Source organism: Solanum tuberosum, unplaced genomic scaffold, assembly GCF_000226075.1.
Source record: "Solanum tuberosum cultivar DM 1-3 516 R44 unplaced genomic scaffold, SolTub_3.0 scf00363, whole genome shotgun sequence".
Taxonomy (NCBI): Eukaryota; Viridiplantae; Streptophyta; class Magnoliopsida; order Solanales; family Solanaceae; genus Solanum; species Solanum tuberosum.
The window spans coordinates 565,232-577,746 of NW_006239298.1; the positions used below are offsets into that span (position 1 = coordinate 565,232).

The 12,515-nt window shown below is 30.1% G+C and overlaps 1 protein-coding gene across 2 annotated transcripts; it reads right to left on the minus strand.

Moving 5' to 3' along the window:
• Window positions 1–2,082: 2,082 nt before the first annotated feature.
• Window positions 2,083–6,495, minus strand: LOC102595953 (chitin elicitor receptor kinase 1-like). 2 transcript variants are annotated; one of them, XM_006361830.2, is made up of 12 exons: window positions 5,642–6,495; window positions 5,469–5,502; window positions 5,358–5,362; window positions 5,064–5,222; window positions 4,814–4,953; window positions 4,256–4,345; window positions 3,669–3,756; window positions 3,407–3,558; window positions 3,240–3,331; window positions 2,712–2,847; window positions 2,418–2,516; window positions 2,083–2,323 (listed from the first exon to the last, which is right to left on the minus strand). In XM_006361830.2, the coding sequence occupies exons 1-12, from the start codon at window positions 6,261–6,263 to the stop codon at window positions 2,222–2,224; spliced, it is 1,719 nt and encodes a 572-aa protein (XP_006361892.1). In that variant the 5' UTR covers window positions 6,264–6,495; the 3' UTR covers window positions 2,083–2,221. The 2 variants fall into 2 exon arrangements, with proteins under 2 accessions (XP_006361892.1, XP_015171006.1); XM_015315520.1 differs by having other exon boundaries at window positions 4,814–4,956.
• Window positions 6,496–12,515: the final 6,020 nt, after the last annotated feature.

The window sequence follows — 12,515 nt, forward strand, 5'->3', positions numbered from 1 at the left end:
TTTAGAATTGATTTTAGGAAAAATATTAGATTGAAGCTCGAAAATGATGAAGTTTACAGAACTATATCGCGTTTGAATTAAAGTTGTTGCATTAGATATGTTTCATAATTGTATTGAAATTGTATTAAATACATCCTACATTTATAATACATATTGCAAACTTCAGTCCCTTTTAATGATATCAACTAAAATAATATAGGTAACACACTTATAATACATTTATAATACATGTACAATACATTTTTAATACATATTGCAAATATTACTCACGTTCTTAGTGATACAAACCAAAAGTAATTTATAAGACAGATATAATATATGTTTTATTCATAAATAATACATTTATAATACGTATTGCACACTTCACTCCTTTCTTACGGATACCAACAAGAATAAATTAGGTAACACACTAATAATACATTTATAAGACATGCACAATACATTTTTAATACATATTGCAACCATCACTCATTTTATTAGTGAAAAAAGCAAAAATAATTTATAAGATACATATAATATAAGTTTTATTCATGAATAATATGAGTTTAATTCAGTTTATAGATAGTTGTCTTGTCTTTTGTTAGTTACATTTTTTATTCATTCTTTATTCTCTCTTCTAATTCAACTTTAATATTGTGTAATACAATTTTAGAACAATTTAATTTATTTTGCAATTTTTTTTTATTTGTTACTATTGGATTACCTGTTTAATTCATTATTGATACAAGTTTAATTTTCTCTATAGATCGTTGTATGGTCTTTCATTTGTTACGTTTTTTATTCATGATTAATTCTCTCTTCCAATGCAACTTTAATATTTGTGCAATACACTTTTAAATACAATTTTAATTCATTTTGCAATTTATTGGTTGATTTGTTACGATTGAATTACTTGTTAAATTCATTATTGATACAGATTCATTCAGTTTACAAAATCATAGAATGCTCTTTCGTTTGCTACATTTTGCATTCATGTTTAATTCTCTTCTAATTCAACTTTAATATGTGTGTAATACATTTTTAATTCAAGTTTAATTCATTTTATAATTTATTATGTCTCTTCATTTGTTACGATTAGATTATTTATTTAATTAATTAATTATGATACAAATTTTATTAATTCTACGAATCACTACTCTACGAAAGAAAGTAGAGAGAGAAAGAAAGGAAAAAAAGCAACAGAAAGAGAGAGAGGGAAAGCAACAAAAAAAAAAGCAAGAAAGAAAAAAACAACAAAAAGAAAGCAAGAAAAAAACATAAACAAAAAGAAAACAAGGGAGAAAGAACGACATAAAAAAAAAAAGAGAGAAAGAGCTAGAATGAGAGATAAAAATTATATAAACAAAAAAATAAAATTAAAAATAGATAAAAATTAAAAAGATGAGAGAGAAAAAAGAGAAAGAGACGAGAGAGAAATCTAATAAAATATATAGTATTTTCATATATTGCTATAAATGGTAATAGTAAATAGTCTATTTAAAATAAGTAATTATTTTTTAAAAGAGATCCACTTAAGTAATTAATCCTTTTAAGAATTGTATTGAAGGAATTGAAATGGGCCAAAATTAAATAAAACGAATAATATCGATTAATTGTTGAGTTTCTTAATCTTAACGAAATAAAATAATTAGCTTAAGTACGAACTAATTAGCTAAAAAAAATATAAACTATCGAATAATTAAACTAAGTAAATATCCAAATAAACAAAATCTTTTTGAGATGATTTTCGAATATTTATAAAATATATTGATTATATACAAAGTTATATAAAACATACATATTACTTAGAAATTTCTAATAAGTGACAAAACTATTTAAAATAACTTGAAAAAAAAAATATGTTGGATTTTACAAAACTAATTATCTCAAATCGTTTGAAATTGAAGAAGCTCGATGATTAATCTATCATGTGGAGGTCCAAAATTGGGTATCAACAACGCTCCAATACAATACAGTTTAACATACGTTATTTTGCCATGACATATCTACGTACCTAATATTTACAACTGTTTTGGCGCGCTTTCTCTGACAATACTGATCCGTATAGCAAAAGAAATGTAACTACAAGTTGAAGTTAAGCTCTTGATTTCAAGGAGTTGCTATTACTTTGAGGACTGGACTGGAGGCACTGTTGTGCCTAACACCTTTAAATACTTTACATTAGGCAACATGATCTTTTTCCTGTGCCTTGTGATCTTAATTCAACATATCAAATAGTCAATCATGTGGACGATGAGAGCGCCATAAGAGCAACCACTACTGATTTCATAGTCGGTCTCATTTCAGGATTTTTCTCTGTACAAGCTTTAGCAAGCTGTGCCATCTGCAATAGACAAACGATATGTTGCTTCAATTGGAAGCAGAGAAAGAATAGGGGGTAACTAGCTAGTGCAGTAATTAAAGAGATATAATAGTACCTTGTAGACTGAATCGAGGGGGTAGTCATCGCGGAGTTTAGGGTCTATCAATCTGGAAATGGCTTCAATTTGATTTGAATGACTATGAGCTTCATGAAACTACAATTGTCACGGAACAATCACCATTAGCTCATCGACTGATTCAAAATTTGTAACATTGCTAGAAATGTACAAACTGAGTGTCAGATGTTAAATACAGAGGAGTGTAAACAATATACTCCAATAAAGTTTATGTCAAGGTCATCTCAATGACGATGAATAACATTCAATGAAGAAATTTGAAGAAAAAGTTACCAAAGCAACAAGGCTTCTTGCTTCATCAACACCATCTTCCTTGACTATTGCATCCTTGGACGAAATCAATTCATAAAGGACAACGCCAAAAGCGTAGACATCTACTTTACGAGAGATAACTCCTGAATGACCATACCTGCACATTTTGACATTCCTTACTATTTTCTACTTTATGACAGATTAGATATGCTATCTTAGCCTCAAGAAACTCTCTTTCTGTGTTATACGCAGGAAATCTTTAAAGGTCGAAATGCTTGTTTATCTTGTATAGTTAAGTGGTGATCATAACAAGTCGATGATACCATAGAAACATTAATCAATGTTCGAATCAATTAATTTGCTTACATAATGATATAACAGTTTCTGAAAGAGATTTTGTCTAGGATATAGTACTAATCTTAAAGGGAGTGCCAACTCTGTTTCTGTGAAGACCACTTACTGCCAGATTCTCTATTCAAGTAAAAAAGTTTGGAAAGCTGAAGCTACACCTACTATTAGATGCGCTTAATACAGTGAAGAAAAACTTACTCTGGTGGCATGTATCCAAATGTACCCATAAAACGTGTATTCAGAGTTGGATTTCCACTTTCAACAAGTTTTGATAAGCCAAAATCTCCAATCTGTGAGTGATTAACCAGTTAGAAGACTACAAAAGTTATTGAAACGCAGAGAATTAATAGGGACTACAAAGATACCTTTGCATGAAAGTTCTTATTTATCAGAATATTTGCTGACTTAACATCACGATGGATGTAAAAGGGGACGGTGTGCTCGTGTATATACTCAAGACCTCTAGCTGAATCCATTGCAATTTGCACCCGTGTTGACCATGTCAATACTTCTTTCCCTGGAAATAGATTTACCAAACAATTAATAGATCTGTAAGCATAGAAACATCACAAATATAAATAAGAAGAAAACCAAAAAGAATGAACTATTCCATCATAATTCTCGTACCACGAAGATGTTGGCTTAGATTACCATTCTCAATGAATTCATATACGAGGAAGAGGGACCTCTCAACACAAAACCCTATCAAGGAAACCTGCATTCACTCAGCATCAGATGAATAACTTAAGCATAATACTACATTTCAGTTCCGCACCAGATCAACAAAATGATATACATGCATTTCGATACTTCTAATTCCAAGTGCAAACATCCTTCACATTCTTAGGTAATGCCTCTCTTCATGGAAATAGTTTCAAATTCAGTTCCCACTGTAAATTCTAAATAAACTCCTACAGGATCTGTTTATACCTTCATATGATAAACTAAACTTGCAGCTTTACGAGCTCAATGTATACGGAGTAGAATGATTAAAATGAAAGGGGTGAAAATCAGTAAAACAACATGCTTTGAGTGAGAGAAGCACTCTCTTTACATTTCCTTCTAACCAATCAACTATTCCAGGCATGGGAATGTTCTAAAAGATATTATTAAAACTTACAAGATCGGGCACTCAATACTTATTATACTCATCAAAAGAAACAGAGCGGATTTATAAGCAAAATGCATCAGCTGACAGAAGATATTTATCATACCAGGTTCAGGTGATGAACACGCGTCAAAATTTTCAGTTCAGCAAGAAATTCTGTTCTTCCTTCCCTATTCATTCGCTTTATTGCTGCTTTCTGTATCAGAGTTTTCAATGTAGAATTAGCAGAGACATTGCCACCCTGAATAACAGTCTTTTAACAGCTTTTTCAGTTTATTTTAGTTGAGACTTACTCACATCTAACCTAATCAACTTGCAAAATGTCCCATGGTATACTAGTTAAAAGAATCTAACCATTAGGTCTTGCAGTTCTAATTCACCTTTATCTAATCGGAGCTCCGTGTTGGATCTATTCCCATCAATATGTCAAAATTTGTTTCGATGAGTTTTGACTAACAATCGTCCTAAAAATCATAAAGTTATTACAAGCAATTATAGCTAGATCAGTGTTTTCCTTGATAATTCCCCCATAATCCATTTTTATAATAAACGACTAATGCAGAGTGCAAGAATTGTGTTCTCCTTATTGATTTTGTAATATATTTCTAACAATAGATAGGCAAAATTTTGCAGTCATGGAGAGACAAAAACTCAAACTGCAGACCTTGCCTCTCAGCTCCGCATAATAAACGGCTCCAAAGCCACCTTCTCCAATCTTATTCGAAATGCTAAAGTTATCAGTCGACTCAGCAAGTTCTTCAAACGAAAACACTACTGATTTGTCCACATGTATGCCCGAAAGACCTGCTGAAGCACCATTAACAAGGTCTGTGCGTTAGGAGATTTGAACTCGGATTTGGGGAGAGCAAAGAAGTAGAAGAAGAAGAAGAAGAAAAAGGAAAATTTACAATTACCAGGACTAGGATGATGGGATTGACTAGAAGATGCTGGGATGTTTGCTGCAACCTTTTGTTCCTTCCTTCTATAAATACCCACATAAATGATGCCTACCAATAACAAAACTCCGGCTAGTGCAGCTACTGCTAATGCAGCTATTGTTTTACCTGACGAGCCTGATGAGACACTCATACAGAACAGTCAATATGCTTATGTTGTACAACACCTCCATCAACAACTTGATTTTGGAGCAATTAGAAGCGATGACGGAGGAATCAACACAAAATAAAGAGAAGGAAAGGGTAGTCCACCTTTTCTGCAAGCCAGGGGAAACATGAATGACCAAATACGTTAAACACTATGCAAGCATGTGTTAAGATAAGGTGTTCAATGTATAACTACTTCAAATCTGAAAATTGTACCTGGTTGGTATAGGTGGATAATTCCCGAGTTTATCTGCATAAAACAAGTATATACATGGATAAAACTGGATTTACAAATTGAAGATCCATCACAACAACAACAACATTAAAAACAGGATTTTCTATGGTTGCCTAAATTTCTCTTCTTCTTCTTTTCTTTAATTTGAACTCACCTCTGCCTGGAATGTACAACAATCCGCTGCCAGCACTGAAATTCGCCATGGGATTGTACATTTCTATCAGCTTCGAGCTAGTATTAGTCACCAACGCGATATAACTCAAATTTTCCCCTGGCCTCATCGGATACGTGATAAACAATCCATAATCCTTTGACACATCTTTATTCCCACAGGAGCAATTCACAGTCACGTTCAAGGTCACATGATCCGGAATATTGTTATCCGGATAACTATTATCCCTCATCAACAACTCCTTATTCGTCAAACTTGAATAGCGCCTTCTCGCAATGAGATCATAAGTGTCATTGGCACTAACATTATACCGAAATACATGTCCCAAAAACTCACCATTATTAAGGCAATCACAACGAAAGGGAACGTTAACTCTGGATTCGGTTAGAATAAACGTGCTTGTGATTTCAGTATTCCAGTCAAGGATATCACTGTATGAGATGTTGTCAAATAGTTGGTTCATTAAAGGGAGATTCGATTCGGGCCAGATGAAGAAGGAAGCTAAAGCTAAATCACAGCCATTTATGCAACTACATGTTGTGCAATTTGAGAATAAGTAAATCAGGACTAGGATTATTATTGATCTTCTTCTAAGGAATATCATTGTGCTGAAGATTGAAAGAGGAAAACAAATAAATAAAAAGGTTGTAGTTTTGCAACTGATTGCAGTTGAAGTACTTCATTATCTAAGTAGAAAAATTGGACAAATTACCGGCTCCATCCCATATTTGTTGATCACTTTCCATTTTACACGATATTTAACAATAAGATGATCAATTTCACTAATTACACTTTATTCATATTGATAACATCAAGAGAAAATATGCTTAATAGCACAGGGCATATGAATAGAATACAAAGTAACAATGAACTCCTGAAAAAAGAAATCTTTATAGCTTCTAAATTTATTTTGATTTAGTAGTTGAATAAATAATATGAAACGAAGTAATAAAAACAATTTAAGTGTCAATACGTTGACATTTGAATATTCTGTTTTCGATGAAGTAAACAAAAACAGAAAAAAACAGCTGCTACTATTAATCATTTGTCAAGGTCTTTTATCTTTCCTTAAAACTCTATAGTTTATCGGCGCCGTCATATTATCTTTTTTGAACTATTTTATGATGAAATAGTCAAGTTTTAATACTCGAACGTAAATATTTTAAATTTTGTTTGAGAAGAAATATAATTAAGTACACGAGTTTATCGATTCTTTGATCTTAAAGACCGCTGTATTTAAGAATGATTTATTGTCGTGTTCACTGACCCTGCCTATCCAACATGAGAATTAAAACTCATGTCAAAAATTGATTGCAAATTTTTTAAAGTATAAAAACTCAACCAATATGTCAAATCAAAACATAATCTCAGACTTGAAAAATAAAACAAGTTACCTCAGCAAACAATAGTGAACGCTAACAGAAAAAAATGTCATACATGTACTTCATTTTCCAGATACGACATATTAATATTAAGGTTCAAAGATTCATTACCAATTATCTCCAAAAAAGGTTGACCCGTATATTTATTTGATTTGTCGGAGTACATATAGTGTGAATTAGTGATGTTCAAAGTTTAATTGTTGAAAATCCCTTCAAATTCTACGATTAAGTAATAAGAGACTTAACGTGTAACTAATGCATAAATAAAATTAATAGTAATTAAAAAGAATACGTTAGTCATGTTGAGAAAAATAAAATAAAGATATGTCCAGTTACTATTAAAACGGAGGAAAGAAGAGAAAAATGCAAAATAAATCAAATGTGCACATGACATTTTTCTTTTTTTGGAAAGGCACTGAATTAAATGCAATTAAACGTGTCGTTGGGAAGACTAAATTAAATGACTTGTTGGGTGGCAAAATTAAATGCCAGCAGACGTGACTACGTTTAGAGATTATGACATACAATCCAAATTAGAATGAAAATATGAAAATAAGAAAAGAATAAATCTTTAGCTAAAAAAAATATATCACAGATTATCTTGCTATAAACCATAATTATAAATTTATAATTATACTGGGAGAGAGAGATATAAATTGACTTTAACAAGCTGAACTTATTGAAATTCTTGTTACAAGTTATAACGATTAAAATCTTTATTTTCAGACGGGAGATCAAAATCTTTACTTATGTTCCGTTGTTGAGATGTAATGTTTTGACTTTTTTGATGCAATTAAATTATCACTAATAGAATTCGTGGAAAAAAAAAGTCTCGTTAATGATAATGATAGAACTCTAGATTTTAGAAGTCAACAATGGATAATGAAGGAGATTTTAATGTGAAATCGTAGGAGTAGATGCCAGCGGCTTCTGATAGCATTAAATATAATGATAAGCTTGTAATCAAACTCATAGAGTATGATACTTTAATAAAAATGAAGGGAATTTTTGGATAGAAATTCATGAAATAAAAAATGTAAATTTATATAGATAAAAATAGAGGAATGTCATAAAGTATTTTAATTTTTACATTTAATACTTAAGTGTTATGAATATGAAAAGGTAAAGAATATGAGAGTCATAAATACTATTATGAGTAAAAATTAAATAAATGAGTTATGAAGGTAAATATATATTAAAACAAATGTGGTTGAAAAGGACAAATAAAAAAGACATAAATATAGGACTTCAAATGATATTAATTGTTATATTATGTGGGATTAGGAAAAGAGATAAGACGCTGGCAAATCTCTAATTAAATGGATCAAATAATTTTTAATTTTTATTATTTAATTGGTATATGAAGAGTCTTTGTTATTAATATTTTTTTATTAATGAAATATTTATTTGGAACAAATTAAATACTTTACTTTTATAATAAAATAATTATTTAAATTTGGGAAAAATACCAAAAAAGGGGGAAAAAAGATAAATACAAATCAAGATCATAGAAATGTGTCACATCACTTTGTCTCTATTTCTTCTTTTATATATTCATTAAGAAACACAATAAGTTATCATAAGTTTATACATTTAAACTTGGGGGTTATGAGGAATTATAGAGATTATGGAAATATAAGTTAGGAAGATAAAAAGATAGAGTATAAATTATGAGATTGAATATATATATATATATATATAAATGAAAAAAGAGATATTTCTTAGTTTAAGAAAGGAAATTAATTTTAAGAAATGACAAGATTAAAGTTCTAATTAAGTTTGCAGGTTTAGTTTCTCCATTTATTTATTTAATAGGAGAAAATGAAAAGGTAACAAAAGACATTTAAAATATGATAAACAATAAATTACAATAAAAAATATTTTGGGTTGATTTATTCAGAATCGTTTCCTAAATTTTAATCTGTACCAAAGATTTTTGAGGAATCAAGATTGATCATAAAGATCATCATTTATTTCTTCTACATGGTCTAAATCTACCATAGGAAGCATTTTATTGATTTATTATTAAGTTAATTATGTAGAGAAATGTAAAAAAAAAGGATTTTAAAAAAAAAAATCGCATTTCACCATGCTTTCTCTTGTTCTTTTTAGTGAAATAACACCATTTTGTATATTTTTTACTTTTTATGAAAATTTTAAAATATTAAACAACAACAATAATAAAAGCAAAGTTAATTCAGTAAAATTGGTTAATTGAGCTTTTTACTATGTTGGTTAATTAGTAGAGTTTCATATTACTCTTTTATGGTGAATAAAAAGTAATCATGTTTTTTTATCAAAAAAATTTTGTTCAAGACGAAGAAACAAAATAAAAAAGGATAGAATAATATTAATTGAAATCAAAATAATACAATAATGAATCTTCAAAATGTTTGAAAATCATTCAAACTTTTATACTACTACAACAATCTCTCTTCATGAATCTTTCAAGATAATCAAGTTTCAATCTTCATTTTGTTGAACTTGAACCAAATAATGTGAACATCTCTTTGCCTATGTAATGAATCTTTGAAGAATATATCTATGATCTTAATCAAAGTAAATGTCATGTTATGATATTATCTTTTATATGTCTTCTTATTTGATTATTAAATACATGATTGATGAATAAAAAGATGAAAAAAATAAAATTTAAAAGAAGAAAAAAACCTATACTACTAAAAACAAAGAATGAAAAAATCAAAATGAACATTCTACATCTTCGTAGATGATTGGTATTTATAGATTGGTAATCCATAAAAATAGTTATAAGGAAGTTGTAAAGACATGTTATTTAAGTAAAGAATGTGAAAGGATGGAGGTTTTTTGTAACTCATTACATATAATTACAATAATAAATATGATTGAATTTTTTAATTAATAAACAAATTATTTAATGAAAAAAAAGGCCAAAAAAATGAGAAAAAAGATAAATTGGAATGAAGGCTATAGAAAGGTGTCACATCACCTTGTCTTGATTCTCCTTTATATATATATATAGATATAGATTGGACAAATATTATCGGACATCTAAAAATAATATAATGGACAAATAAAAATGAGTTTTAAGAGAAAATTGGCATCAAATTTGGCAATGACCTTTCAAATGATTTACAAGGAAGCCCATACTCGTACTGTTTTACAGGCCGACATCTCTCATTCCAGATCTCCGGCCCTAAACTACCTTCAGAACTTTACATAACTAAAAAAAACAAAATTGAAAAATAATATATATATATATTAAAAATAGTCATAAATTCTGCTATTTATGCAAAAACTAGGACAAAAAGAACAAAACTCTTTTAGGTCAGTGGAGTGCAAATTCTACATAATACCCTCAAGGGGAAAACAAAATAAAATAGAGCTATATATAAGACTGTTCGCAAAGCAAGTGTAATTGGAAGATTTATTTAATTTGAAACGCTAAGTAGGCTAGTTTAGATTCATTTCGTATGAGTAAAATATATTGAAAAGGAAGCACTCACTAGGAGTTTATTTCCTCTAAACTCAAATTCAAAATCTATTTAAAGAAGAAAAGGGGAAAAACAATTTTGACAAAAAGACAAATCAAATCATGACATGTAGTTGAATCGGAATCAGCGAGACACTGGTCATGCTTACTCCAACTCGGGAAAAAATTGGGGGTCGCATCCCCCGACATGCTTAAGCTCAATTCCTCCATAATCGGGTAGTCCACACTACTCCTCCTCAGAGACGAACTGCTTTACAGTTGTATTGTCTTCACAAAGACCCACAACAGTCAATTTGAAGCTCAACACTAACATGTACTACATCAACCTCGAGCCCAACCAATCGAGCCCCCGCGCATAAGATCATGTATCCAAAAAAATCAGAATCTCTCTTTGGTGAAAAGGTTCTTGACCTTATCCTTTTTTCTTGTATTCTATTTTCTCAAATAATATTCTTGTATTCGATTTTTAACCCTTGATATAACAATCTTAACCTACTTATCTTTAACCCTCTTTTTTTTGACAAATATACTGTTAAATCGAAAATATATGCACACATATCTTTTGACATGACACATTACATATCTCTCAAGCAGTCCAATTCTATCATTTCACAAGAACAATTAAGCACAGTGGGGGGCCTAATGAATGCATGCTTAGGACAGGTCCAATCTCAACGCTGCTTAATTAGTACGACCGACATATGCCACATATAGCCCATATTTTTGGTCTCGCGTGCCAATTCAACAGTAACAAGTGGTCGCCTCGTCTTGAATTTTTGACTTCGCTTACTTTACAGGTAAAATGTCAAATTTAATGAGATTTCAATTTTGCTTATACGGTATGCGGGAGTAAAAAGTTCAAAACCATCCATTTTTTCATCGTTTCTGATTGAAAAAAATATTAAAGCATGTTTATCTTAAAAGAAAAGATAATTCTGAATAATAAGATTAGAATCGATTAATAATTAGCTTGAGACTAATAAAGAAAACCCTATTTACGCGCACTACAATCTCACTATTGATCTTGAGCTGCTCAATGTAATTGCTACTTTTTGATTGAATTTGTAAGAACTCCATATTTGTGATTGAATAAAAGCTTTGGATACCTAGCTACATCATCCCAAAATGTGCAGCATCGACAACACTAGCTAGCTAGCATATTAGGGTAAGTATTGAGATCAAATTGGCAAGTACCATAGCCAAGTGGTCCCTTGATTTAATATCCCACTAGAAATAAAATTTGTCACATTTTTCAACCTTAGGGGTCATTTGGTGTCGAGAATAACATCAAATAGGCTTGAGATTAAATTATAGTGTCATCCCTTTAGTTTATTGTTTGATATTAATAATAAGTACAGGTATGTATATATTGCATGTCTTCGAAGAAATAGGTCAAATCGTACATGATATGATGTTGTCCTGCTCCTGCGTGTCTACTTAATTTGTGCTACCTCCAACTGACAATTATTCAGCTCCATCTATCTATCTGTATCCTGATTTTCTAACGTGAATTTAGTAGTTTTCGTAAAAGATAAATTACTATTATTATATACTCCATATATGTTGAGATCGAATATTCTCTTTTCATTATGTACCATATATATTTGATTATTTTAGATGTGGATTTCCCTTGTTCACATTTCCAACATTTTTAGATAACTTGTAGTAATAATTAATTAGTGGTGATATAATAAAATTTTATGTGTGAACAGGAATTAGTACACCAATTCCAATTTTTGGGAATTATATATGAGATATGGTTATATATAGGGGTGTTCACGGGTTGGTTTGGATCGGTTATTGGTCGAAATCAAAATCAAACCAACTTAATCGGTTTTAAAATTATCAAAACCAAACCAAACCAAATACAATATACATTTATCGGTTTGGGGATTATCGGTTTCGGTTTGGTTTGGTTCGGTTATTCGGTTATTAACCATACACAAAAATAAAAGAAACAATTCATTTAAAATGTGAAAAAAGTGACAACAATCCATTCAAA

Coding starts and splice junctions, on each gene's coding strand:
- LOC102595953 (XM_015315520.1), bottom strand. CDS start 6,263: ATGATATTCCTTAGAAGAAGATCAATAATAATCCTAGTCCTGATTTAC. Junction 2,848..3,239: donor TTTGGATACATGCCACCAGA/GTAAGTTTTTCT, acceptor CAAAATGTGCAG/GTATGGTCATTCAGGAGTTA. Junction 2,324..2,417: donor CCCTCGATTCAGTCTACAAG/GTACTATTATAT, acceptor TGTCTATTGCAG/ATGGCACAGCTTGCTAAAGC.